This window comes from Nothobranchius furzeri, chromosome 7 (genome assembly GCF_043380555.1).
Source record: "Nothobranchius furzeri strain GRZ-AD chromosome 7, NfurGRZ-RIMD1, whole genome shotgun sequence".
Classification (NCBI taxonomy): domain Eukaryota; kingdom Metazoa; phylum Chordata; class Actinopteri; order Cyprinodontiformes; family Nothobranchiidae; genus Nothobranchius; species Nothobranchius furzeri.
In genome coordinates this window covers 50,436,199-50,462,019 of record NC_091747.1, presented here as the reverse complement: position 1 = coordinate 50,462,019, position 25,821 = coordinate 50,436,199, and the positions used below count along the sequence as shown (strand labels likewise).

The 25,821-nt window shown below is 39.6% G+C and overlaps 6 protein-coding genes and 1 long non-coding RNA gene across 7 annotated transcripts; 5 read left to right on the top strand and 2 right to left on the bottom strand.

Moving 5' to 3' along the window:
• The first annotated feature begins 40 nt into the window (after window positions 1-40).
• Window positions 41-2,052, top strand: LOC139070609 (uncharacterized). Its single transcript, XR_011521094.1, has 3 exons — window positions 41-433; window positions 1,666-1,768; window positions 1,924-2,052. It is a non-coding gene; the product is annotated as an uncharacterized lncRNA (long non-coding RNA).
• A 1,636-nt stretch (window positions 2,053-3,688) lies between these two features.
• mix23 (mitochondrial matrix import factor 23) lies at window positions 3,689-6,445 on the bottom strand. The gene is made up of 5 exons (XM_015955173.3): window positions 6,345-6,445; window positions 4,801-4,926; window positions 4,565-4,711; window positions 4,060-4,119; window positions 3,689-3,980 (listed from the first exon to the last, which is right to left on the bottom strand). Exons 1-5 carry the CDS (start codon window positions 6,393-6,395, stop codon window positions 3,918-3,920), a joined length of 447 nt encoding a protein of 148 aa, XP_015810659.1. The 5' UTR covers window positions 6,396-6,445; the 3' UTR covers window positions 3,689-3,917.
• A 303-nt stretch (window positions 6,446-6,748) lies between these two features.
• fam162a (family with sequence similarity 162 member A) lies at window positions 6,749-9,185 on the top strand. Its single transcript, XM_015955172.3, has 5 exons — window positions 6,749-6,905; window positions 7,437-7,511; window positions 7,801-7,912; window positions 8,314-8,422; window positions 8,676-9,185. Exons 1-5 carry the CDS (start codon window positions 6,863-6,865, stop codon window positions 8,772-8,774), a joined length of 438 nt encoding a protein of 145 aa, XP_015810658.1. The 5' UTR covers window positions 6,749-6,862; the 3' UTR covers window positions 8,775-9,185.
• A 2,003-nt stretch (window positions 9,186-11,188) lies between these two features.
• Window positions 11,189-18,004, bottom strand: kpna1 (karyopherin alpha 1 (importin alpha 5)). The gene is made up of 14 exons (XM_015955171.3): window positions 17,904-18,004; window positions 17,160-17,293; window positions 16,967-17,080; window positions 16,757-16,856; window positions 16,532-16,626; window positions 16,271-16,402; window positions 16,019-16,107; window positions 15,826-15,925; window positions 15,520-15,683; window positions 15,345-15,423; window positions 15,141-15,266; window positions 12,345-12,472; window positions 11,898-12,076; window positions 11,189-11,564 (listed from the first exon to the last, which is right to left on the bottom strand). Exons 2-14 carry the CDS (start codon window positions 17,283-17,285, stop codon window positions 11,377-11,379), a joined length of 1,620 nt encoding a protein of 539 aa, XP_015810657.1. The 5' UTR covers window positions 17,286-17,293; window positions 17,904-18,004; the 3' UTR covers window positions 11,189-11,376.
• LOC139070525 (general transcription factor II-I repeat domain-containing protein 2-like) lies at window positions 12,531-14,400 on the top strand. The gene is made up of 3 exons (XM_070552864.1): window positions 12,531-13,552; window positions 13,594-13,932; window positions 14,042-14,400. The coding sequence occupies exons 1-3, from the start codon at window positions 12,601-12,603 to the stop codon at window positions 14,398-14,400; spliced, it is 1,650 nt and encodes a 549-aa protein (XP_070408965.1). The 5' UTR covers window positions 12,531-12,600.
• LOC107382838 (nanos homolog 1) lies at window positions 17,521-19,587 on the top strand. The gene is made up of 2 exons (XM_015955170.3): window positions 17,521-17,661; window positions 18,980-19,587. Exon 2 carries the CDS (start codon window positions 18,980-18,982, stop codon window positions 19,448-19,450), a length of 471 nt encoding a protein of 156 aa, XP_015810656.2. The 5' UTR covers window positions 17,521-17,661; the 3' UTR covers window positions 19,451-19,587.
• Window positions 19,588-20,759: 1,172 nt separating this feature from the next.
• On the top strand, window positions 20,760-24,261 carry LOC107382837 (uncharacterized). Its single transcript, XM_054751202.2, has 8 exons — window positions 20,760-20,989; window positions 21,100-21,208; window positions 21,323-21,467; window positions 21,553-21,666; window positions 22,587-22,731; window positions 22,831-22,979; window positions 23,072-23,211; window positions 23,828-24,261. Exons 1-8 carry the CDS (start codon window positions 20,933-20,935, stop codon window positions 23,977-23,979), a joined length of 1,011 nt encoding a protein of 336 aa, XP_054607177.2. The 5' UTR covers window positions 20,760-20,932; the 3' UTR covers window positions 23,980-24,261.
• The last annotated feature ends 1,560 nt before the right edge of the window (window positions 24,262-25,821 follow it).

The window sequence follows — 25,821 nt, the reverse complement described above, 5'->3', positions numbered from 1 at the left end:
TTTTTTTCCCAGCTCAGTCTTGCTTTGTTTTGTTCAGCACTATCTGGTTCGGATCTTTTTAGTTTGATCGTGTTTACGTTCCTGCCTCGCCTTACCACAGATTCCTCATTCCTTAGTTAAAATTAACTCTTTTCCTCCTGGATCTTTTTCATCTGGTTGGGTCACTCACACCACAGCTCCAATCTTTCAAGCAACGCCTCACCTTTTCAGGTGTGACAAGTTTGATCTCCTTAAAGCTCCACCCATGCTGAAAACTTTCCAGTCAGGAATAACAGTATAAACATGATCTGAAACCAACTGATGTTAAACATTGGAGATGAACAGTAGCAGGAACTTCACTTCTCTGGGAAAAGCAGCAGAAATCATCAGGATGTCTGAAGACTGGGTTTATCTAGCAATTCCTGACGCAACAACTCAAGTGTATACTCAACTGGTGAGTTTGAGTCTGATTTAGTTCCTCGTATTTTCCACATGCAAAAGTAACATTCTCGTTATTAAAGGGACTTTACGGAGTTTTGAATTTTTATGCTTGCGATTACCCCCTCACATCTACCGAAGACAAATTCCCTGTAAATGTAATTTTACTTGGCCAATAAATCTGAAATCTGAATCTGAAATCTCAGGCCAAAAGCGTAACGGCAGCTTCAATAGTAGGCTCGTGCACGAGGCGCACATGCTGTAGGTGCACACTCCTTAACGAAAATAACAGCTGAGACAGTCCCGTGTGTGTGTGTGTGTGTGTGTGTGTGTGTGTGTGTGTGTGTGTGTGTGTGTGTGTGTGTGTGTGTGTGTGTGTGTGTGTGTGTGTGTGTGTGTGTGTGTGTGTGTGTGTGGCCGGGAGGACAGACGACAGGAGAACGCGCAGCTAATTAATTAAATAACTTGGTTCTGTACCTTTCTCTTCAGCACAGACAAAGGTTTAAGATGGGTCAGTCCGTCAGCTTCACAGATCATTCCCTTCCCTTGCTTGAAAATTTGTTCCAAAATGAAAGTTGAACCCACATCTTTATCTGTGGATTCAATGCCGTTCGACGAGTCTCAAATTAAAATTTGGGCATCTTACTGTAAAAAAAAATATACCATTAATGTAAAAAAGAAACTAAATAAATTATGGTCACATCCAGAATCAACCCTGGATCTTCTGCACGAGAGTCTGACGTTTTACTGGGTGAGCTAAAGCGCCAGTGACATCTTTTGTATCTGTAACTTTTATATCCTTGATAACAGCTGAAACAATGCTCAAAGAACGGTTCGGAGCGAAAATGGCTATTTTGTTGCTAATTTGCAGGAAATATCTAGAAGAAAGTAGCTAAGTGTCCTCAGAAATGTAGCTAGGTTCATCATTAGGCGTTAGGAACAGCGACAAAGTCGCTGAGTTGGCACTACCTCTCTCTCTCTGCTGCTAAAGCTACTGATAGCAAATGCTACGGGCCATGCCTGAGCGTGAACGCGCATGAAGCAGCCTGCTCGACCCGAGCAGCTCTCTTTTTCTGTGATTTTACAGAAAAACAGGCAATCACAGTAAAAATGCCAGGGTTCATTCTACAGGACCAGTGCATTGCAGGAGAATGTATGAAGAAGAAATTTATTATTTCTATACATGTTTTGGCTGTCAAACTTCCATAATGCCCCTTTAAGTCTCATTTTAATGATTTTTCTGCTCAGATGAAGAAGCTGGTAGAAAAACAAACACACTACATATTGGGCGTTCGTAGCAGTTTAATGCCATAAAAAGATTCTGCCCTCTGGCACAAAGTATGCGGTTAAGGTAATAAGCACTGATTTTATATTACTGCACTTTGTTCTTCAGCATTTAAGATCAACTATTCAGATGTGTCTGTGAACTAAATCACTGATCTGGTGTTAGTGAAGCCTTTTAGAAAAGTAGCAATGAACAGACGTGTATTTATCTTTCTTTTGCAGGTTCAGTACAGGCCAGATGCTTACCTTTCATTGTTGTTTGTCCGAAGCCTCCTCTCAGAGAACCCAGTTGATTTCAGACTTTTGTCTGTTCAGGATGGCTACAAGCAAGGTGATCCTGTTAACCCAGCTGAGTTTGAAGCCAAAGTGAAAAACCAGCTGCCTGAGCTTCATCCAGCTGAATGCTTCACTGCAAAATGTCCTGTTCTGTTATCAGAAAAAGAAATGATTCATTTACAAAACTGCCATGATCCGTGTGAGGCATTTTAAGCATTGGAGCAGATTTTAATAGAAATGTCAAAATGTAATAAAAGACATCAATAAGCATGACGGTTGTTGTCTTCTTTCTTTGTTTCGGTTTCTGACATAAATACAAAACAAGTTTTAAATCAGTGCCAAAACTTTGGGGAAACTATTTTATTGACTAACAAAACAAAAGAGGAACTTTCTGGAAGGTGGGTGTCCCGTTACATCTGGTGTAAAACAAAAACTGCAATTCAAAACATCACACCGGCAGCCAGAGATGGCAGTGGTAGTATGATTGTTTGGGACTGCTTGAGGACTACTTGATGTAATTGATGGAACCATTAATTCTGCTCTTTAACAACAAATCCTAAAGGAGAATATTTTACCTGTGACCTTTAACAAGACATTTATGCTACAAAACCTTCTGATGAGGCTTAATTTAACCTATTCTGTCAAAAACTAGAGATCTGTTTTCTCAGTGATGTGAGAAAATGTTCAGCATTGTTCACACCTGTCTACAGCTGAGCTGGCTTCTGTCCATTCTTTACAATAAAAATATTGCAACTAAACTGTGTTAAAGTTCTGAGATGTGCAAATATTTTTGGGTGGTTTTAAAGACAAAGACCGCAGACACCAGGTCAGTGGCGGCTCCAGAAATGTTTTTCTGCAGGTGCTATGAAGGAGCTAGTCTTTTTATTGAGGGTGCTATGAAGGAAGTGGTCATGCGTACCTATTGTTCTCTAAAACACCTTCAACACTAACAGATACACATGCGTGCACAACACCTCAACAACACCTGAAACAATCATTAATATACATCATAAACTTATGAACAATCGCTGACTTTTCCATGAAATCATAAAAACATACAGCCACACAGAAAACCACCTATAGTGTTGCAAGGTTAGCTAACATTAGCGTTAGCATTTCAAGCACCAAAACCCTGGACTGCTGCGGCAGTTGAGGGTTGACTCACTTCCTCCAGATCCGTAGGTTTTTGTGGGTCTGCGATCACTTCCAAAGATTCATTGGTTTCTGACTGAACCTTGGAAATGTGGGCAACAAAAACCGATCCATTTTACCACTAGCTCTACCTTTCACTCGTTCACAGGTGGAAAATGAGGTCAAAGGTTAACATCAATTTCCTGTTTTTATTTAGATTTTTACTATCTATATAATAATTTACTGGTCATTTTTATTTTGTATGTTAAATATTATCACATCCACACGTTAACTAAAAAAATAAATCTAATATTTACTTGGGGGTGCAATGACTAATCCAGGGGTAGCTATAGCGCCCCCTAGCACCCCCTGGCGCCGCCACTGCACCAGGTGAAGATGCTGCCTACATCATACTGATGTGGCTACAGCTGGATATAGAACTTCTTTTTGGTTTTAGTCAGTTTTCAGGGTTTTATTACAAACCCGTCTGCAGCTGCATGCTGCAGAAACAGAGAAAGTCTTCTGCTTCCTACATGCAGGAAGAACCAGTGAATCAAAAGTAAAACACAGACAACAGAGGTCACTGGAAAATAGTTCATTGTCTTTAAAAAACAAAACTCTGTACAATAATGTTCTGTACGGAAGCACGCAGCTGACACTTTCACTGCGATGTTTAGTTATGATCACAGAATGATTGAGGTGGAGAGGAGATCTGAGATGTCTGAATGCTCAGCAGCCTGCAGTCAGGATTCTGCAGAACCTCACAGCTCCGGTTGGGATTTCAACGTCAGGAGAAGCAGCTCTTTTCATCAAACGGAGCTTCGCTTCACCCTCGGAGGCATGTAGTGGATTCTGCACCTTTCGAAGAAAACCTGAACGGGATAATATTCGTAAGTGATGAAGAAGCTGGATTTATTATTAAAGGATATTATGAAATTGGGTTTAAAGTACCTTCAGACTTCTATCATTGACAACTTCCTCCACATTCAGCTCTGACTGCATTAGCTTTAGCTGGAGAAGCAAACAAACAAGATAAATTTTCACATTAAGAAATGTTTTGTTGCTTTCTGAAGATTTCTGATCAGTAAAACTTATGTTTAAAAACTCTGATAAGACAAAAATTTAACATGGAACAAATTCATATTTTCCTCTAAATGTGTCATAAATAAATTCTTTATTTAAAATAAAACCTTTGTCATGAAGCCTGGCTTACAATCAAAATGGAGAGCTGCTCCCCCGGTGGTGCAGATTAGTCATCACACATTTAGCATCATACTCATAAATGACATTTTAAATATTAAATTTAGATTTCAGAGAGATAAAAATTACAACAATAATTTCAGACGTTGCTTAAAGAAAGCATTCACTGGCTGCCAGATCAGTAGCTGTTGTTGTTGCTACATATTTGACAGATAAACAACAAAATAATCAACACAGCTCTTTCCTCAGTGCTTACATTGGTCTGCTCCTTCCTGAGCTGCTTGATTACTTCCAGATTGTCTCCATCTTTTGCTCGTTCCTCTCGCAGCTGTCCCACCAGCTCAGACTTCTCAGCTATACAAGCTTTGATGGCTCTGTCTCTGTTCTGATGGGCCTCCATCAACTGGGGAGAACAAGGACGTGGGGTCAAAGTTACAACTGGGTAAAGAAAAATCCCAGGAGACGTTGAAACCAGACTTTTCTGACACTCACGGACTCATAGAGCTGTTTACATGTTTGCACGGCGTCTACTTTTCCTGAGAATGAAGCCGTGGGTACAGTCGTGTTCAGGGCATGGACGATGCGGTCGTCCATGACCCGCATCGCCTTCAGCATCTCCTGAAAAACAAAGTTAGTAACTCCTATGAATAATGATGATCATTTAATTTCAAGGGCATGAACTCCTGTTTTAATAAATAATAATGATATAAAACATCAGTTATTAAACAAAGAGACAACTCTTGTTTCTGGTTATTTCAGAGTAACACAACCAGTAGAGGAAGCTGTGGACTTAAATTTGATGTCAGCCTGAAAGAATTAAATCTGTAGTGACGTAACAATAGATATTATTATAAAACTAAGTTCTTTGAAAACTTTCATGTAAAAATATCAATTTCAGTTTAGTACCCCTATGTGTCTGTTGTTAAAGGTTTCTAGTGATTAAGTTTCTGGTTCAATGTGATTTAGGCTCTTTGACTGTCTTTGTTAGTTTTTTTTATGCTAACAATAGAAAACAATACATGCTATTAAGGAAAAAAAGCAGAATTTGGTCCACAAAGCTCAACAAATGAATGATAAGAGCAACATTATATATTATACTGAGTTTATTTGAATTGCTCCCATAAAGGCAGCTGTAAAATCTATACCTTCAGCTTTAAGAAATCTGATTAAATAAAAAAAGAGTATCATGTTCTTCTAAAACAGCTGTTGTGTTGCGATGACGATCTAATAAGCATTAAATGTAATAATAAAGAATTTAAACGATATTTCAAAAGCTTTACAATTTGGTTTGTAAATGTTAGATTAGGCCTGTTTGGTTATTTGAGTTTGTTTAAATACAGTTCTAATTGTTAACAATAGACACATCACCCATGTGTATCTGAGCTGCTTTAGTAAGCCACCCTGTTGGATAAAATTGATCAATAGAAAGTATTTGATTGTGTTATTTTTCACTTACAGCCAAATCATTTAAATTGTATGTCTGATTTTCTAATTTGATTTTGTATTTCATTTTTTTAAACATTGAAACAAAAGACTTTCAAAAGAATTGGGCAAAAATAATTACATAATCTAATAATTATTTTTGTTAGGGCCTCTGAAATAAATAATATATGAATGATCAAGCAGCTTATGCAGATTCTAATCAAACCTTTACATTTAAGGTGGAGGTTATATTCTGACAGACTATTTTTCATAGCAATTAATTTAACATTTATGTGTTTAACTAATAAATAAAGTCACTCCAAATCCTAAATAATGGTAACCCTGCTCGACTACCCCACTCTAATTTACCTGAATAAAGGTATACTAAAATATAACAGAACTAAAGCAGAAAGGAGTGAGCCGACGTGAGTTCCTTTGTAAATCTTGAACATGCTGCCAGTTGTCAGTTCTGTAATCCAGGCTGAGATCAGGAGCGTCACCTTACTGACAAAATACAGCAGTGAGCACATCGCGCTCTGACACCCGATGATTCAGATCGATGTCACTGTTTTAGAAAAATCTGTCAAAATGAAGGAACGTTTGGTAGACATTACCTGAAATAAAGAATAATCATCACAGACTAAAGTTTTACCGGGCGCCGCCATAGTTAACTACAGGGGTCCTCCACAGAATCAGACAGGAGGCACTGTTCAAGTTAGTGCCTGAACGGAAACCACCAAATAGCTGTGCTTATATTTGATTTTATGTAATTTAAAATTTAAATAAACATACAGCCCGATGAATTACCTATAGCGTTGTGTTACAATGACATGTTACGGTGATTTTGTTTCTAAAATATTGCATTTTTGTGTTAAGACAAAGTCTGTTTGAATGCACAGTATTTAATATTATATTTAAAAAAAACATACATAACGCTATGGAGTTTACTGTTAAACCTCAAAATCAGGGCCTATTGATTTTTGCTCAGGCGTATAATAGACGCCTAACCTTACGTAATGGGACCATGTTTTGGTCTGCCATGACTTTCAGTGGCTGAAGGGGACTGGAGGTTCCGACTACTGGAGTTAACGAGGCACTTTGGGACTTCACAGACTTAATTATCGATTCCGACATGAATTTCATGAGATCACGACTTTCCAGTAACAACTTTATTGGTTCGTATAGCTACGTTTATGTTCTATTTTATACAGTTATAAATAATAGCCTCCTGCTAATGGTTTTTGTGGTTAAATGAGCCAAAACTAGTAGCTATAACATACGTTTTCAACTAATGCTATTTTATTGGTTATGCTGAGTGTTCTGAAATGACAATACTTTGGCCGAAATGTAGCTCCACGCTTGTTATGGTGGTTGAAGTTGTATTTATTAAATTGTAATAAGTGTGATGAGATTTTACTTCAGAATTAAATCGGCTCGTGACAACCATCGACATACAACACTTTGATCCAGTGTTACGTCATTTATTTTCATTTAAACATAATTTTCCAAGGAATATACTCGACTGTAGATGAAGTTAATGCCAAAATACCAAAATTATATAAGCTGATTCACTGCTCTACTCCTAATATATGTGATCGTTTCATTTTTTATTAGAGTACATGTGGACTTGGCAAATTGCAGATAATAAAAATAGTTGTTTGATGAGTAATCTGTGATTCTCTTTGCTTTATTTAACATCCACACAGGTCAAAGATTTAGAGGGATGTGTAATAAACTACAAGAGACCAAAGCAGAGTCGTCACCTGCAGCTTCAGCACAAGGTGGAGTTTTGGGTCACGTACAGATTGTTTTTTATTTTATTGTCTTCACCCCACAACACAACACAATCATTAGCTGAGCCTTTCGCACAAAGTGCAGAAACTTGCTGCACATCTGATCCCATTTACAGGATGTTTATTGTTTTCAACAATTATGTTTGTTTTTGGAGCCGAGGGACACAGGAAGTGTGCTGACAGCTCAGTATGATCTAGGAAATGACTGATTTGCTCAGGGGAAGTGGATGAAACAACATGATTTTATTATTATTATTATTATTGTTCTTTCATACAGAACCTCGTCCCTTATTTAAAGTCCCAGGCTACAAACCCTCTAATTTGGACAAGAAGATGTTGGTCTGGTCGGGCCGCTTCAAATCCTTGGAGCAGATACCAGAGATTGTGTCGTAAGTAGTCTCTTCCTGTTTATGCCAGACCTCCCAGCACACCACTGGTCTGATTTTCATCACATCAGAGGAACAGAGCAGATTAACTGAAGGAGCGATGGCACAGCTGGTCCTCTTAGCTGCAGTTCAAACAAGGTGTCTGCAGCTGGAGAGAATCACAATGGCTCCTGACATCAGGGTGGCAATACCATCTGCACCTTATGCTTAGAAACTGTAAAATCCTCCCACCTGTCACACTCATGGGATTCGGGATGAATGGAATTGTCAGAACTTCCTTGTTCTGATTGCAAATATAAGACTGGTATTTATAAAGGAACACATGTAGAGAACAAATCAACAAAAGTTAGGTTTTAAAATGTAAAATTTTTCTTTAATTTAGATAATCCTGTCCTTTTTCAAAGATTTGAGATGATCGACGCTGCCAGGAACAAAATCAGAGTGAAAGCTGCCTACGTGATGATGGGATTGACGATAGGCGCCTGTGTGGTCATGGTAATTCTGGGCAAAAAGGTGAGTAACGGTGACTGTGCAGAACTTTATTTTATGCACGCAACGTTTCCCCAGTGGCCGCCCACAGGAAATAAGGAAACCAAAAAGTGGAAGAACAGGATTCGAACCTGACTGCACCTGTAGCTTCGTCTTACTCACCTCACAGTAGCAAAAGGTTCTCATGTGCTGTTTGTTAAAATGCTTTAAAACATTTTAGAAAATCGCAAATAAGATTAAAATATTTAGCAAATGCTCATTAATTTTCCTTTTGCAGGCTGCAAGCAGAAACGAGTCCCTGACGTATTACAACATGGAGAAGAAAGCTAAATGGAGGGAGGAAATGGAGAAAGACAACGCGCCAAAGACCCAGTGATGGAGGACGACCCACTCAGCAGTCGTGATGCTTCCTCACAAACATCTGGAATAAAGCGTCTCCCTTCCTGCTGTACGCATCACTGCTCCAATCCTGCAGGAGTAGAATAAACACACAAACCTAGGAGACAGGACTCCTCCAGTAAATGTAACGGATGTAAATGCAGCGGGTGGTGTTGACTTAAGCAGCGCTGTGATGGAAGAAATTCGGTTTCTGATTGGATAACTCTAATTAATCAGCAAGTCTTGTAATTTGTACCCTTGAGGACATTTGAGTTTTTAGATAAATTAGGTCCTTACATCAAATGTTATCTTGTTCATTTACTAATAGTGTGCTTAAAGCAATTGGGGCATTTGTGTTTGTAGAGCGCGACAAAAACAGGAAACTGTTAAATAAAGTAATGCTTCTCGAGATGAGTCCTTTGATTTTAGCTAAATTATCTTTTTTTGTACAAAAAGGCTCCAAAGAGGAGCTGTGTGAACAGGAAGTCTTGTTCTGGGCTAAAAGGGAACCCTATTATATTCTAATCTCAAATGTGATTATCGTGCCCTTTTAAACAATTTAAAGGTGTGGGAAACTTGTTTAACCAATGCAATTGCAGTGGTCTCTAGTAGGTACCTTGGAAGTCGTACTGGGGGCGGGAATACCGGTGCACCATTTCCAGGAACTAGAAGTGAGCCACATCACAGATGAGCATCAGAAGTAAGGTTTTGGAGTCTTGTTTCCTGATATTTGGGACATCTCGGATCGGATAACGGCAACATGACTCTACCACTGACTTGCAATGTTGAGGATTTTCAAATCCTAGAGTTTCACCCTCCATTTTCTATCAGAAGCTAATTCAAGATAGGTGGAGGAGACTGTTTTCATGTTCAGCCTGCATGAAAATTGCAATCAGGAATAATCATTTTAAAAAATGTGCTGCCAGGGCCCCACACCTTTAACCTTACATCATTAATGTGTGATGATGTGGCAAAAATGATCTAATTCATTTGTCACTTTGATCCGTTTATGAAACAACTTTTATGCAAATGGCATAACTTGATGCACAAACCCGACACAACAAACAGTAATGAACACGTAGAGCTGGTCATCTCTGGCTGACAATCAAAAGTAAGAAATCTGATCAAAGACTTGGTAAACAAACATTAATTTGTGCTAGCTAAGCTGATCACCAGAACTTTCACGATCTTTGCTGAAACTGTGGAAGAGTTTCCAATCATCAATAAAGATTATGGCACCATCAGCTAAAGACGTCAATTTCCAAATAAAAATTACTCTTTATAGGAAAAAACTGAACAACCAATCTCTGGCCTAAAAGCTGATAAATGTGCTGATTAGGCATGATCAGATTTAAATACTGTACCTGAACTTATGCCTCATTTTAGACTCCTTATAGCTGAAAAAGCCAATTGACTAAATACTTATTTGTAATAATATTTTTTTTTTCTGAGGCAACGTGATCCTCTGATTGTGTCAGATGCTTTCTGACTGTTTCAGTCCAATCCATCCCCTTAGAGGGAAGGCTGAACAATGTCCTTATGTCCTCACAGGAGGGGGACGAGGACAAGACCCCCCCTCCCCCCCACGTCTTCCTGAGAAGGAAGAGCTGTGTCATCAAGCAATTAAACAGCAAAAGCAGAAACAGCTGTCAATGAACACGCATCAGTCCAAAACTAAAGTGCGGAAAATGAAATGATAGAATAATTCAAATAAAAAATAATAAAAATCCTGCTGGTTAGCTGCTGGACAGAATCTAGAGTTTTTATATATATTTATATCGTCTGTTTTTGTTTTTCTCGTCTCGTCCAAGTCCGTCCAAATTGTCTCAGTGCAAAGGAAGACTCCAGTTCCCATGGTTCCATGGGTTTGTTTACGTCACATCAAAGGAGGCAGTCTTTAGAGGATGGAGCCAGTGTCGGAGGAAAAGTCCCAAATACTGGTTAGAGGAATGATATGAGATCCAGGCGGGAATGCAACCACCTCACAGCAACAAAGTCGCCATTTTTAAATCAGTCGATCTGTGGTTCTAGGAGGAGGTAAGGAAGTCCGACCTCCTTTCGAGAGTTAAGTGCCTTTCGTAGAAGTTTGTTGAGTCCTGTGACACAAACACGTGGTCAGTGTTTCAAAGTCAGTCCAGTGTTTAGGTTGGATCATTCGCCGTGGGTTCGTCCGGTCGTTAATGCTTCAGGGCGAGCCGTGTCGTCCCACCTGCTGAGACGCGAGCAAGTAGAGGGGAGGTTCTTGTTTAGATGATCAGAGGAGAAAATCCAAAAAGATTGAGATGACGTTACGAGGAAGGACTCGGACTATAAGGAAGTCAGCACAAAAGAATGACTAATAGAACCTTCACAAACTGGCTGACAGGACTGCAGAAACGGACCCATGTTGGACGCACGCTCAGACGTGTGCTTCTGTAATGGTACATCATCTTATAACCATGGTAACGATTATGTCTGCCTCTCAGGCTGGAAGAGGAGAAAGGGAGGGGGGGGGGGGGGCAGGGGCTACCGTCACCCCGGTTCTTGGCTGCAGGACTGAGGCTGAGAGGCGTGAGGTGAGGATGCAGCTGGAGCATGATGGGAGGAGGCGGGGTTTAGCATTATAGCTGGAAGCCCTCCATGGGAGCCTCGCGCTGCTGGAAGAGGAACTGCTGCTGCTGCAGGTCCACAGCCGGTGCCAGAGACGGGTCCTCGTCATCGGTGTTGAAGTAGCGCTCGATCAGGTCGAAGGCCTTCTGATAGATCTCCTGGTTGTCGTGACTCTGCAGGAACTCCAGCTTGTCCAGACCTGGCACAGGAAATTAAGTCATTTCAGCCACAAAATCAGAAGAACACTCCGGCTTTAGCTTCTGGAATTTGAAGGATTATTTTTAAATGAGTCAGTTAAATAAGAAAAAAAATGTCACATCAGCTTTTGGATGATATTCTCATATTATTGTGGTAATAAATCTATAAATAGATAAGTTGGTGTGTGCATCACATTAATGGATGAATGATTCTCAAAAGTTTTGTACTACAAATATTTGCTAAAAAAAAAAAAGGGCACTGATTATTATAAACTGCATCAAAGCGACAAACAAGAAAAGTTCTGGAGAGAGAAGCATCAGGTGTGTGTTCTCACCATAAGCCTCTTCGATCAGCGCACAGTAAGGGTTGATGCCTCCCCCTCCCCTTTTGGCCTCCAGCTCTCCCAGTCGCAGGATGTTCTCCAGCCCATTCAGAGCCACCTGGACAATCTTGGAGTCCATGAGCGTGAGCAGGTCACACAGAGGTTTTATACAGCCCAGTTCCACCAGATGCCTGCAGGTGGCAGCAAACACACAGATTCAGAAGTTTGTTGCTTATCTAAGAGAAACAAACTTCTCTGGATTTGCAATGATTACATTCGCGTCAATAAACCAAACATGCTTAGATGATGCAACTGTTTCTGGGTTTTTAGTAATAGTAGAGATCTAAAGTGTGAATATCAAGGTGTTGCTAATAAACACATTTTCAGGATTTCTCCTGGAACCTTCAATCATAAATGATTAAGCCAAATACAGTAACTAAAACTGCACTGGGGTTGTACCGGATCTGCTCTGCAGAGCCTCCTGAAGTGGCGTTGGTAATGGCCCACGCCGCCTCCTTCCTTGTGCGAAACTCTGCTACTTGCAGGATGCTGATGAGAGGAGGCAGCAGACCTGCATCCATCACCATCTGTGGAAAAGGAAACAACTTTTTAAATATCGGCACGCATTTTAAGCTTCTACGGCACATATGTCAGAGTCAAGGCCCGCGGGCCGGATTCGGCAGACGTCGACTTTCAGCTACCTCCTCCCCCAAAAATGGCTAAACGGAAGGTGGATGCTGAGAAAAGGGGGTTTCAAGCTAGGTGGGAGGCAGAGTACATGTTCACTGAGGTAAATGGCAAACCTGTGTGTCTTCTGTGTGGTGAAAGTTTGGCTGTAATGAAAGAATATAATCTAAGAAGGCACCATGAAACGTCTAAGAAACACACAGACAAAGACAAGAATATGGACACGGAACAAAGGCTACAGAAGGTGGAAGAATTAAAACGAGGTCTTAAGTCCCAGCAGGCTCTGTTCACAAAAGCAAAATCACAAAGCGAAGCTGCCGTCAGGGCGAGTTTAATTGTGGCAGAAGAGGTCGCAAAATCCGCTCGGCCATTTACAGAGGGAGAGTTGATCAAAACCTGTATGCTTAAAGTTTGTAACGCAGTGTGCCCAGACAAAAGGCAACTATTTTCAAACGTGAGCCTGAGCAGAAACACTGTGGCTGAACGTGTAGACCAGCTTTCCACCGATCTAAAGGAACAGCTTGTTAGAAAGGGAAAAGATTTCATTGCATATTCCCTTGCTGTGGATGAGAGCACCGACACATCTGACGTTGCCCAGCTGTCAATTTTTATTCGTGGACTGGACTCCAGCCTGAGCATAACAGAAGAGCTTTTGGCATTACGTCCTAGGCATGGCACAACTACAGGACAAGATCTGTATGAAGAGGTATCCAGATGTGCAAATGCCTTGGGAAAAACTCGTGGGATTGACGACAGACCCGCGATGTGTGGGCACACGAGTGGATTGGTGGCAAGGATGCGTGAGAGGATGCAGGAGCAAAACGCCACAGGTGAGCTGACAGCTCATCACTGCATAATACACCCGGAGTCGTTGTGTGGCAAAGCCTTGAAAATGGAACATGTAATGAGCACCATAACGCGGGCGGTTAACTTCATCAGAGCAAGAGGTTTAAATCACGGCCAGTTCAAGGCATTTCTGGGCGAGTTAGATACAGAGTATGGTGACTTGCCCATCACACAGAGGTGCGATGGCTAAGCCAGGGAAAGGTGCTGCAAAGATTTTTCGAGCTGCGTGAGGAGATCGGTCTGTTCATTGAAAGCAAAGGGAAAGACACAACAGAGGTCCGAGATGAAAATTTTCTGTGTGAAATGGCATTTCTGTGCGACATCACGAGCCATCTGAATGTGATGAACCTGCAGCTGCAGGGACGGGGGCGTGTCATCTCTGATATGTACAGTACAGTGCAGGCATTCAAAACCAAGCCGAGTCTGTGGGAGATGCAGATCCGGAAAGAAAACTTGAGCCACTTTCCCAGCTGCGAGACCATGAAAGAGAAGCTCTCTACCGCTGTGTTCCCGAGTGCAGTTTGCTGACAAACTCAACATACTTGCCGCCGACTTCCGACGCCGATTTGCTGAGTTTGAAGCCCAAAAATGCAAGTTTCAACTGCTCAGCAATCCTTTTGCAGTTGACGTGGAAAGCGCACCACCAAACCTACAAATGGAGTTGATTGAGCTTCAGTGCAATGACACACTGAAGGAAAAGTATGAGCGAGTGGGTGCTGCCGAGTTTGCACGTTTCATTCCCGACACAATGGCCGAGCTGCGCATCCAAGCTGCTCAGACGCTCTCTATGTTTGGCAGCACATACCTGTGCGAACAACTGTTCTCTTTGATGAAGCTAAACAAAACACCACACAGGAACCGTCTCACTGATCAGCACCTTCACTCAATCTTGAGGATTTCCTCAGCTCAGAGCCTTACCCCGAACATTGATGAGCTTGTACAAAAGATGAGACACCATCAAGTATCAGGCTCAGAGAAGTGAGCATCACAGAGCATTAACGTATCTTTAGTTTTTAATTCGGTTAAAATTTTACATTTGTTTCTACAAGACATGATTTTTCTTTGAAGGAAGTATTGTTTTGTCAGTGTGCCATATATTTTTGCATTTTATTGTATTGTACTGTATTTTATTTATATTTATTTTAGTTAATGGACTCAGGGGAAATTGCAGATAAGAGCCATGAGAAAGAATTTGATTTATTCTACATTTTTTCATTTTACTATTTGAAGCAGTAATTGGTAGGATAATAGAGCAGCACAATATTGCATTTTCAGTTTATAATGCATGCAGTTTCATTTAAGCATTCATCTTGATGTAAGGAACATGTTTTGTTTTTGAAGGAAAATTGCTTTTTTGCTGTTTGCCTGTTGAAAATGTTTTCTTTTTAGCTTACTGACAGAGCCATAAGAAAATATTACTTTATTCATTTAATGTACAGGACGTGATTTTTCTTTGAAGGCAGTTTGTTCTTGTCTGTGTGCCTGCTGAAAAATGCTTTCCCCATTATTGATTTAATCATTAAATAATACACTGCGTTAGGTCTTGGTTCAATAGGCTACGTGCAATCATTTCAATATGTTTTAATAAACATTGAACCAGTCCGGTCCTCGGCTTATAGCCAATTTGTATTTTTGGCCCTCTGTGTATTTGACTTTGACATCCCTGTTACGAGATGAAGTAGTTAAAAAAAAAAAAGAAGAAAGAAAACTGTGTAGAATAACCTGTATTTGTGCTCGATTCCCTGCGGTGATGTTGGAAATGGTCCAACAAGCTTCCTTCTTGATAGACTCCTTTGGGCTGCTCAGGAGGTAAAGTAGGGACTGCAGAGCTGAACAGTTCAGGATCACCTGAAAGGATAAATAAAAATCAGATTCAAATCAGAACATTCATGTTTATTTAACAGTTTGTGTTGATGATGTCATTACTTGTGTCTGCAGATCATCGCCAGTGACGATGTTCCCAACAGCCCGCAGAGCTGGAGACACCACTTTATAATCAGAGTGCCTAAAGGGAAGGAGATGTGTGGATCATATGAAAGAATCTGGGACTGGACACACGCTTCTACAACACGCTGCAGAATAAAAAAGTTTCAATTCTTACATCAACAACTCCACTAGCCTCCGACAGACTCCTGAGTCAATAACAGCCTGGATTTTGTCATTAGGCCCATCAGATAGGTAGGACAGTGCCCAGCATGCATCAGCCAAGATGTCTGTGTCGTTAACAAACAGCAGCCAGGACAGCACACAGAGACATGGGGACACCTGGACGGGGCAAGGAGGAGAACATGAGGAGATTTAAGAGGAAATTTGCTTTTGGATTCAATTAGAAGACCATCCTGCCTGTGACCTTGAAATGTGCTCTGATGTGCAGTTGCCATAGCGATAGTATATCTTGGCAAATTACCTTAGCAAAGTCTGGGGGTGGGTTCTTTCCTCTACACAGGTTTGAGAGCGCCCACACGGCGTTCCTCATCATCGTTAGGCGATTCTGTTTGGCCAATAACCTAAAAGCGGGATTTAACAAAGCAAAAATTCCTAAAGATGCTGTTTTTTCCATTTTTATTTTCTAAAATTATACAAAGAGATCAATGACGTACTGCAGCAGGGAAGGCAGGATGTTGCAGTTGATGACAAAGTTTCTGCATTCTGTGCTGTCACCTGCTATGTTACCCAATGCCCACACTGCCTGAGGAGTGAAACAACTATTCATTTTAGACAACAAGCACTACATGAATGTATGATTTTGTATAACAAGAACATCACAGGCCAGTTCTTGCATGTTTTTGTTAAAAAAAAGTTAACAGATATAAGGTTGTTGATGCAGAAATAAGCCTGAAAACTCGACCAACCTGTTCCTGAACGTCTTCAAAATCTGAGCTCAGCATCTCTATGAAGATGGGCACAGCTCCAGCCTGGATCACAACCCGCGTCTGGTGGGATGTCCCTGAAGCAATGTTGGTCAGCACCCAAGCTGCCTCAAACTACAAAGATAATTACAAAAAAGGCTTAAATGTATTAAACCATGAGCAGAATTAGAGACACCATACAAGGCAGAGAGAGGATGCGGTCCAACACGAGGAGGAAATTTTATTTAACTTTGGGAAATAAACCTGCAATGTGCAATTTTCTCTCCTCTTCAGAAACTCAACAAAACACTCGACCACCCCCGGAGTGGCAATAACTTCGTCGATGGGTGGGTTGGGTTCTGCGCAAGAAAAACATTTGTAGGAATGTAACCACTAAATGTTTCAACTCAGGTAGTAAATCATGATGTTTTGAAACAGGGTGCATGGTTTAAAATGCACACATTTAAAAAAAGGAAAAAAAAAGCCAACCTTTTGAAAGAAGCTTCCTAAAGCGCTGAGTGCCTATCAACTGCTGCTCCGGAGAGCTGGAGAAGATCATCTGAATCATGTCATCAGAGATCACCCCACCCTGTGAGGTGACAAAATAAGAATTTATTTGACATGTGATTTTAAACGGTAGTAAAATAAATATATAAATAAAAAGAGTTGATTGCAGAAAAAGAAGGAATATTTTCCCACCATTAGTGGGTCCAGGTTGTTAGCCTGAGATTCCAGATAGCCACTATCAGCCATTCCATCATCCTCAAGGGTGCCCTCATCCTCCACAGTGGCAACATTCCTCCTTTTAAAAAGCTATAAAAGAACAAGATGCTTATTTGGTTGCAAATTCTGACATTTTATTCATTTACGGTCACATTAACCATTGACTTACTTGTTCATCCTTCTTCTGTTTCCTAAGTTGCAGGCCTTCCTCTTCCCTCCTCCTCCTCATCTCATCTGTGTTAAGAGACTTGTTTTTGTAGCTCTTGAGTCGTGCATTGTCCTTACTTTGACTCATAGTGATGCCTGAGAGCACAGAAATACCTATGATCGACACAGACTTGACTAGGATTAGGAGCCATTGTTTTAGCATAGCTGGATCAGAGCAGATCCTAATCTTGGTTTTAGCCTCCTTCATGAATTAAACGTCGCCCAGTATCCTCTGACAGTCATAGCAAAAGGTTGGGTGGATCACACTGCTACTTCAGCAGTCTCTTTCACAGTCAATGAGTAGATCATTCCTCTAAACAAACATTGCTTCAGCTAAAGTATTAAGAGACCTTGCTAGCAGGTTAGCATTCTCTGAATTTACTGCGTGGGCTGCAGGAAACCAAACATGTCAATTTTGGTGAAGAAAACCTGTCGAAGTCAACTGACACTACTAAAAACACAAGGTAGTACTACAGCAACGTACAGACAGGGTCAGGCTGCTTATATCACAGCGGGTATTAGCCTCCTACTCAACTCCGTAAGCTAGTGGCTAGCTGGATGTTAGCTTAGGTCGAGACCAAGCTTAGCACTGCGGACAGTCTGGCGTTTCCCAGATGTCTCTGGCAAAAATGGTAAAACATCTTGTCAATGTAAAGGCTTTCTAAACATAATAAATAAAAAAGTGTAAATGTTTTACTTATTTTACCTATCGGGTTGTGCTCGTAATCCCCTTGTTCGTTAGGCCACCGTTTGTACAGCCGTCACCGGTAAATAACTACGCATGCGCCTCGAGGCACGTACGAGGAGTCCTCGTACGCTTCTGTGGCCACGCCCACACGAGGCTTTTGTTTTGTAAATATGACGCTTCCATTGATTAAAAGGGTGAAAACGTCTTCAAAAGTGAAAGTGTAGGTCAAAAGTTGAACGTGTTAAGGTTCAGAAGCCAAAAGAGTCATCCCACTCACAATTAGGGGTTGACAGATTTGTTTTAACTTCAAAGAGCGATGCGTTCTGTCAGTTTTACTGAACATTTTTCAAACGGTGCAGGTGTTTATTTTGAAGTGTTTTAGATGAGACACTGAGGCGCCAAGGATCATTAAGGGGTTAACGGTGGGTCGGCAAGGTAGCCACACATGCACATAAACACACAGGAACACACACATGCACACACACTGATCACAGTGTATGCAAGACATTTTCACCATCACTTATTATTGTTGTTTTCATGTTTTGCTTTTGTGATTTGTCCTTAAACTACATTTACAAACTTAGGCAACACATGCAATTACAAAATCTAAATATTAACATCTAAATGTGTCACAGGCGCAAATATCGAAAAGCGTGCACCAGAGCAAAACAGGTGCACCTTTTTAAAGTTTGGAAAAAGATAAAATATGCGTTCATTTATAATTTTTAATAATCAAATTTTTGCACAAGTATTCAAAAATAAAGATCATAAACATCTTAATCCACGGACTACTCTGTAGTAAAGTCATTGTTTATATTTTGTTGATTGGGGCTTCAGGAAATAACAATAACAACATTCCACAGATTGTAGTAGGCCTACATTGTGAAAAATATTTACCTTTGCACGTGTTTTAACATTTTTTTTACCTAAATAAATGCAACTGCCCTTAAGTGTTCAAACAAAGCCATTACCCTGCACAACCCAAACACCTGCAAGACATCAACATTGTTGCAATTTAAAACGACTTACTGGCGCCTATAAATATGCAACGATGCTCTCTAACGCAAACCATTGCACATTTTTGTTCCATAAAGATGCAAGGTGGGGTGGACGTCCAGAGCTCGTTCCTGCACGGTGGCGACTGCTTCGACATGTGGCATGATTACATGAACCTGAGCAGCCTTCTGGAGAAGCGCGACCAGAGGGAGGTGGCTCCAGAGGAGCCCGAGAAGGACCCCCATTGGCGACACCTCCAGACCCCATCCAGGCGCAGGACTTCCAGCATCTCCGCAGAGACTAGTTCCAGCAGCAGCAGCAACAGCAGCAGCAACAACGGGGCTTCTGCAAGCAGCTGCAGTTTCTGCAAGCAGAACGGAGAGTCTCCTAAGGTGTACCGGTCCCACAAGCTCAAATCTGACGACGGGAAGGTGCTCTGCCCCGTCCTCCGGAAGTACACCTGTCCCAACTGTAAGGCCACCGGGGACAGAGCGCACACACGCAAGTACTGTCCTGGAGACAAGCGGCAGGAGGCTGCGAGGGTGCTGTCCGGATTAAAGTTCTGGTAGCATGATGCTGTCAGCTGGAACAAACTTATAAAAGGTTGTTTTGTTTACTTAAAATCTGTCAACAAGGAGAAAAATGGGTTTAAGCGGATCCTGTTTGGTTTGATGTTTGAGCATCAGTAAGTCTGACCTGCATCCTTTAACAATCCCAAACTTTCAGTATTTGTTTGTTTGTTTTTATCATGACTAAATGCAAATGATTTTGAGTTCATGAGGCAGTTTTTGTTGTGTTCCGTCTTTAATGAGTTAAAACACAATAATAATCTGTTCCGTCATCATTTTCATATAATAAACAGTTCTTTGAAAACTATGACTGCTTTTTATTTGCATAAACAGTCAGAAATAAGCAAATTTGCATTAATAAGTGCAGGTATGTATTTTTCAGATTTATATTTTGCTTTACTGTCGCATTGGTTAAATCTACAAACTATTATTTGCTTTGATAATTTTTTAATTAGGGTTTTAAATATGAGTGCAACATGTCAGGTTGAATAATTTGGTTTGGGGGTCTCACAGAAAGAAATAATAGCTTTTATTTTAAGTGCTCTGAGGGGTGTTTTATTTAGAAAAAAAGTGATAATTTATGTTATGGTAAATTATCATAAATGTTCTGGCTAAAAATAATGAATTGGTTAAAGCTAAATACAAATAAACCTATTTTGGATAATAATATTTAAAAACTGCACAAATATCTTGATACAATATTTTTGCTCTTGAAGTTTGTTCTTGAAATCTTCATAAGAACTCTGGATTTAATTATGACAGACATATTAAATCATATATGAATACAGTTTGATATGATCTCTGTTTTAAATCATTTGGAGAAGCGTTGAAAAAAACACAGTGAATATTTATCCAAATCGTTTTGTTTTTAGTTTTATTTCCCTGATTAGCGGTGTAAAATAAATGAGTTTGGATCATCTTAACATACATTTATCTCATTCTTTATGATGGAAGCAAGGCTCTTTTCTTTTAATAAACACAATTTTGTGATGTCTTGTGTTTTTACGTAGAGTTTATAATTAAAACAAATATCAATTGGTTCGCAATTTAAACTATAAATTGACCAAATAAAACCTAATTCTGAAAAATGAGTCAGATTATTGAAACATAATATTTCTCTTATTTTTGCATTACACCAGTGTGGTAATCTGCTTCAAGACTCATAATAGCTGTTATCCAACTGAGGAAGCAGCCACTTTCATAATTTGTCACAAGCGAATGAGATTGACCAATCACAAGAAGCCAAACTGTTCTCACCTGTTGGGGCGGAGCTAACACCCAACCTTGCATGAGTGAGTCATAAACACAGCTATCCAACCTCTTTCGTGTCATAATGACTGATAAAACCAAGTCTTTTTAATGTGACGGTATTTTTTCTCTCACCATTCAACAGTAGAAACTTAAATGAGCTTTTGGTGATGTAAGTTTCAAACCTGCACGTGTTAAAGCGTTATAAAACTGTTACACAAACACTTCCTTTATATGAAACTGCGCCACTCCTCCTCACCAGTCTCACGGTTCTCTTCACAGGAAAAGAAGGTTTCTGCAGTAATTTAACACAAAATCTGTATTTTTGTGCAGTTTTCTGTATGCTTTCCACATAAAAAACTTTAATTTTTGTGTTATTTATTTTTTTTTTTTAATTCGAGAGCTCAACTATGACGAAACATAACATAAGCCTATTGACTGCCACGATTCTGGCTCTGTTTGTCTTCATCATCACCATGGCGTTCTCTGCTCTGGCTGCAGCAGGAAAAAGTAAGTCCACCTTACGAAATAATTCTGTTTAGAATAAAATTGTAGAAACTGTTTTTTAGAATTATATTGCTAATTAATTAATTAAAATATATTTTCTGAATTTGTTCCCACCAGACCCATTCTTGTCCCGCACCAGTTACATTTCAGATGAGTTTGTAACCCAGATCACACCGTCAGGTTGGACCTTCACCATCTGGACCATCATTTACCTCTTTCTGGCTTCAGTGATGGTCTATATTCTCTCTGGCATCTTTAGAAAGTAAGAAAAGCCTAATTCAAAGCCTTCTTCTGCTAAATTATCAGTGTGAATAAAACAATATTGCATTTGTGGATTTTCTCTGCAGGAATGCTTACGGTTACGTCTACTGCAGTCCTGCTGTTTTACCTCATGGATTCTTTGTGGCTTGGTCTTTGAATCTGCTCCTTAATCTGGGGTGGTTGCTGCTGTGGGACCGGAAGTGAGATCAACACTTGATTTTTTTTATACATTCAAATGAAGTTAGGAGTCACATTTGTCAGATTTGTAATGGATAAGTTTCAAAAGTTCAGTAAATTAGTTTTGTTAGGGCAAATATAATAAAAAAATACTTATAAAATCTTATATTTTACATACTTTAGGGTACTTTAAGAAACAGAGGATTTAAAAACATATAAACGTCTAAACATTAAACATTTTGAGATTCTCTTTTTTGAAGGACAATTAGATGACTTTTCTATTCAAATATTATAATCTTAATTATACCCAATCTAGTCCAATCCTACCTTACAGAACATTAACGAGGAAGTTTATATGTAATTATGACTTTTTATTAGAGTTTTTAATTACAAATGTACCAATTCTTGAAAAAAAATGTTTCTAAACACGAGCATATGAGAGCCTCCATACTTCCTGGTTCCAGAGCCACTTACATTTGCAAGGTTGCCAAGTCTGTGCTGGAAAACTGCTGTTTGACACTGTCTGGCAACAAGCAGCAGCATTGCTGAAAGAATGGAAGCCAGCATAAGAAACGCCCCAGAGTTTTACTCCCAAGCATCCAAAGGAGGCTAGAGGCTAACCCTGAGCTAACAACGCTATAAGAATTAGATCTAAAAATATCTCAAGCTACTTTTAAACGACAAACAACTCAATATTACAGTTAAATGTTTTTATCTACTTATGAACGTACTATGTATGACTCGTCTTTGCTTGTCATCCAGAATCTTTTGGCACTGAGCCGTGGCTGGAAACAGCTGCTGATAACGGATCTGTTTGTTTTGATGCAGTACCCACCTTTAACCACATGGTGTCATTCTTACTTTATGCACCTTTAAAGAGAAACAAGCTGGACAAATGTTTCTTGCTTCATGCAGCCTTTTCTGTTTTTCCACCTTTTGAAAGGTTTATGCCTGCTGCCCTGGCGTTCCTCATCCTGATCGCCTCCACCAACTACGTTGTAATTTTCTTCTCCTGCGCTGGTTTGAGTTACTACGGAGCCTGGCTCGACAAATACCACAAAGTTGATCTGTGGCTCCATCGGGTGCTGGTCAGTTAAAGACAAACTGCTTTATCCCTCAAACATTTATTTCAATCATTTCTTTTTTGCAGTTTTTCTACATCTTTGCTTTTTTTCCCTGTATTTTAGATCCAGAACGGAGTCGCTATTTATGCAACGTGGACGACCATTGCATCTCTAATCAACCTGACTATCGTTCTAACTTATGATGCTACAATGTCCAGCTCAGATGCAGCCACTGTTTCACTTTCACTTTTGACTGTGTTGATGATTGTGTGGTACGAGAAGAAAAACTAATTTTGTTTTTATAAAAAAAGAAAAGAAAGAAGGAACAGGTGGACAGCGTGTCCTGACTGTCCTCTCGTTCCAGGTTCCTCTTAGAGAATTTTGTCCTAGACAAACACGTGAGGTTCATTCTCGCCATCTATCCAGTGGTGATTTGGGCGCTGACGGGTGTGTTCACTGAAAACTATAACAGTGCATCTCCTACTAGAAACAACATCTTCATTGGTGAGGAAAATCTGATTTAAGCAATAATGCATGTTACCCTAAACCTTATGCTAACCCTTTAAATATAAAAATGTTTTGGTTTCTATCAGGTTTGGGAATTATTTGATGAAATGAGCTCCAGTTTGCATGGTAGACATTTAAAGTTCTGGTAGCACAATTAGAGAAATGCTGTTTGAAACGGAGGAGCTAAGAGAGCATGCAGCTCTGTTTATGTTTCCAAAGCTGCAAAAAACAGGTCTGGACAATGTAGTTGGTCAGAGCTCTGGTGACAGTTTACATCAGTGCATTAAGCAAAAATATAAAGAAAGCTTAAAAAGCAGCAGACACACAAAAACTCTTCAAAGCAACCAAGCACGGTAATAAATTGGGATTTTAGATGTTTTTATATTTTTTCTGCAAACTGCTAGATGGTTGGTGAAAACTGGTTCACAAACCTGACCAATCAAGCAAATCACATTTGCGGAACTACAACACAATAATTAAATGTGACTGAAAATAGTGAGTCTACAACCTAATTCTGCATTTCAGGATGTTTTATTTTCTGAGTTTGAAATCCTCAAAAATCTGCTTGAATTAAAACTGAACACCCACCTAATCCTTCACCTCTTTTCTACAGCTACGCTGTTGGGATTAACCTCCCTCTTGTTCGTCGCACGGATAATTTTGGTCACCTGGAGGCAAATCCAAAATCCGCTTTACAAAAACAGGAACCCTGACGCCATGTCACCGATGGAGATTGCAGAGAAGCAGAAGAAGATATTTTTGTAAGCGTCTGACTCATATCTTTGTGCATATTGAAATTACTTTGTTGTGTGTCGTAAATGATGACTTTGTCCCTGGGAAGACCTCGGATAACGATGAAGCCTGTCAACGTGAAGGTGGAAGGAAGCCATGAGATAAACGTGACTGTCGATGTTTTCTGACGCCTTTGCCATGTTTGAAAGTGCATTTTAAGTTAATCTGTCACTCCTTGTCTTTTTCTTATTTGTTTTTTGTTGTTTATGACCTCAAACGTTTTTGTATTATTAAAATAAACACAAGTGTGATGAAGTTTTATGCTTTTGTGGAATTTCTCTTTAAAGTCCAGAAACATTTATCCAGATTTGATCTTTAAATCCGCCTATTAAAAAGCAGCAAAAACCATCAAAAAGGGCCAGTATTTGAGATTTACTGATGATATCAGAGTTCTAAATATCCAATTTATCCCTGAGAGGTCAAAGAAAAACTGCTGCCACGTAACAATTTAGCATCATTGAAATGAGATGCGGTGCCTTGACTGGACTAGGGCTGGCAATAAATAAAAAATTTATCGTTATGGAAATTTCTGACTCTTATCGTCATAATTTTTCCCATGTGAATAAATTTGATAATAAAAAAAATTAAAAGATGTGTATAGGTTGGCAATGTGTACCACCTTGAGTCATGTAAAAATGTGACTCATCTAATACATGTGACAGCCCCATCTAGTGGGCAACTTTTGTTTCTGCACATACCTGTAGTTATCATCGATTTATCGTTATCGAGGTGAAATCCTCAATATATCGTGATATTGATTTTAGGCCATATTGCCCAGCCCTAAACTGGATCCTTGTGTCTCCCTGCAGGATGTAAAGTCGTAGCTAAATATCTGGTGGTGTTATAGATGTTTTAGTTGTTCGTGATGTTGGATCAGTGTGGCGGCCATCTTGAAAGGAACTAACCCCTAAATTTCAAATGTATCACCCACATTTTGACTTTGCAGAATCAGATATTTTTGTTGTGTTACAAATATTAAACACAATCTGCATGTTAGAGAAAATAAATTCACCATTGATTTAATAGGTATTTATGAGTTGGTGGATGATTGGACAAATAAATCAGCAGCTTTCTTCCTGTTTATCAGGAGAAACATCATCTAAGACACCTCCAATCACCTGGGTTTAGCTGATAGTTGTTGAGTAAATTCTTCTAACACTTTTGTGAATCATCACACCAGATTTCCTGTGCTGCATTGACGAGATGTCACTCTACAGGAGACCACACCCCTTCTACTGAGCCTAACTGACTCTACTAGGATGAGAGGACAAAACACAAATCATTTATATTTTATATTTTCACCCAGTTCTCTGTGATCTTATTTAAATAAGCATGTTTCTTAATTTCCAACTAAACCAGTTAACTGTGCTTTCAAAAGACGAGTCAAATATTTAAATTTAAACAGAAAATAAACAAGATGAAAACATAAAAACGTGGGAGAGATTAAGGTTATGGAGCCACAAGGAGACACCAAATGTCTCAGTTGTTCTGTAAATAATTTTAGCATTTTTTTATACATTCATTGGGTGAATTGCTAGAAAAACTTGAAGCCAACACTTTGAGCTGCTGGTTTTTATGCTTCTCACAATCGTTCAGACTTTTTTTGTCACATCTTCTGTTGCAGACCGCCAAATATTACACAAAAGCCGTTGATATAGTTTCAATTAAACTAATTTCTGAGAGTAAAAGACAGCAAAGGAACCTTTTAGCAGAAATAGCACTTTTTAATCAACTTCTCTGTCTGATTTTTGTGGTTTTTAGAACTTCCAGGTACTTAATTCAAGTGTAAAATGAATAAAAATGGATTAATAATAA

Excerpts from the sequence above, each read along its gene's own strand:
- mix23 (XM_015955173.3), bottom strand. The coding sequence starts at position 6,395 with ATGGCGGCGCCCGGTAAAACTTTAGTCTGTGATGATTATTCTTTATTT. Across the intron at positions 4,120-4,564 it reads TCAGGAAGGAGCAGACCAAT|CTAAAGCTAATGCAGTCAGA; the intron begins GTAAGCACTGAG and ends TTGCTTCTCCAG. Across the intron at positions 3,981-4,059 it reads TCAATGATAGAAGTCTGAAG|GTTTTCTTCGAAAGGTGCAG; the intron begins GTACTTTAAACC and ends TATCCCGTTCAG.
- fam162a (XM_015955172.3), top strand. The coding sequence starts at position 6,863 with ATGAATTTCATGAGATCACGACTTTCCAGTAACAACTTTATTG. Across the intron at positions 7,512-7,800 it reads ACCTGCAGCTTCAGCACAAG|AACCTCGTCCCTTATTTAAA; the intron begins GTGGAGTTTTGG and ends TCTTTCATACAG. Across the intron at positions 7,913-8,313 it reads CAGATACCAGAGATTGTGTC|ATTTGAGATGATCGACGCTG; the intron begins GTAAGTAGTCTC and ends CCTTTTTCAAAG.
- LOC139070525 (XM_070552864.1), top strand. The coding sequence starts at position 12,601 with ATGGCTAAACGGAAGGTGGATGCTGAGAAAAGGGGGTTTCAAGCTAGG. Across the intron at positions 13,553-13,593 it reads CCAGTTCAAGGCATTTCTGG|AGGTGCGATGGCTAAGCCAG; the intron begins GCGAGTTAGATA and ends CCCATCACACAG. Across the intron at positions 13,933-14,041 it reads CTCTACCGCTGTGTTCCCGA|TTGACGTGGAAAGCGCACCA; the intron begins GTGCAGTTTGCT and ends ATCCTTTTGCAG.
- kpna1 (XM_015955171.3), bottom strand. The coding sequence starts at position 17,285 with ATGAGTCAAAGTAAGGACAATGCACGACTCAAGAGCTACAAAAACAAG. Across the intron at positions 16,108-16,270 it reads TTGAAGACGTTCAGGAACAG|GCAGTGTGGGCATTGGGTAA; the intron begins GTTGGTCGAGTT and ends TTCACTCCTCAG. Across the intron at positions 12,077-12,344 it reads GGCTCTGCAGAGCAGATCCG|GCATCTGGTGGAACTGGGCT; the intron begins GTACAACCCCAG and ends TGCCACCTGCAG.
- LOC107382838 (XM_015955170.3), top strand. The coding sequence starts at position 18,980 with ATGCAAGGTGGGGTGGACGTCCAGAGCTCGTTCCTGCACGGTGGCGAC.
- LOC107382837 (XM_054751202.2), top strand. The coding sequence starts at position 20,933 with ATGAAACTGCGCCACTCCTCCTCACCAGTCTCACGGTTCTCTTCACAG. Across the intron at positions 21,468-21,552 it reads CTCTCTGGCATCTTTAGAAA|GAATGCTTACGGTTACGTCT; the intron begins GTAAGAAAAGCC and ends TTTTCTCTGCAG. Across the intron at positions 22,732-22,830 it reads TGTGGCTCCATCGGGTGCTG|ATCCAGAACGGAGTCGCTAT; the intron begins GTCAGTTAAAGA and ends CCTGTATTTTAG.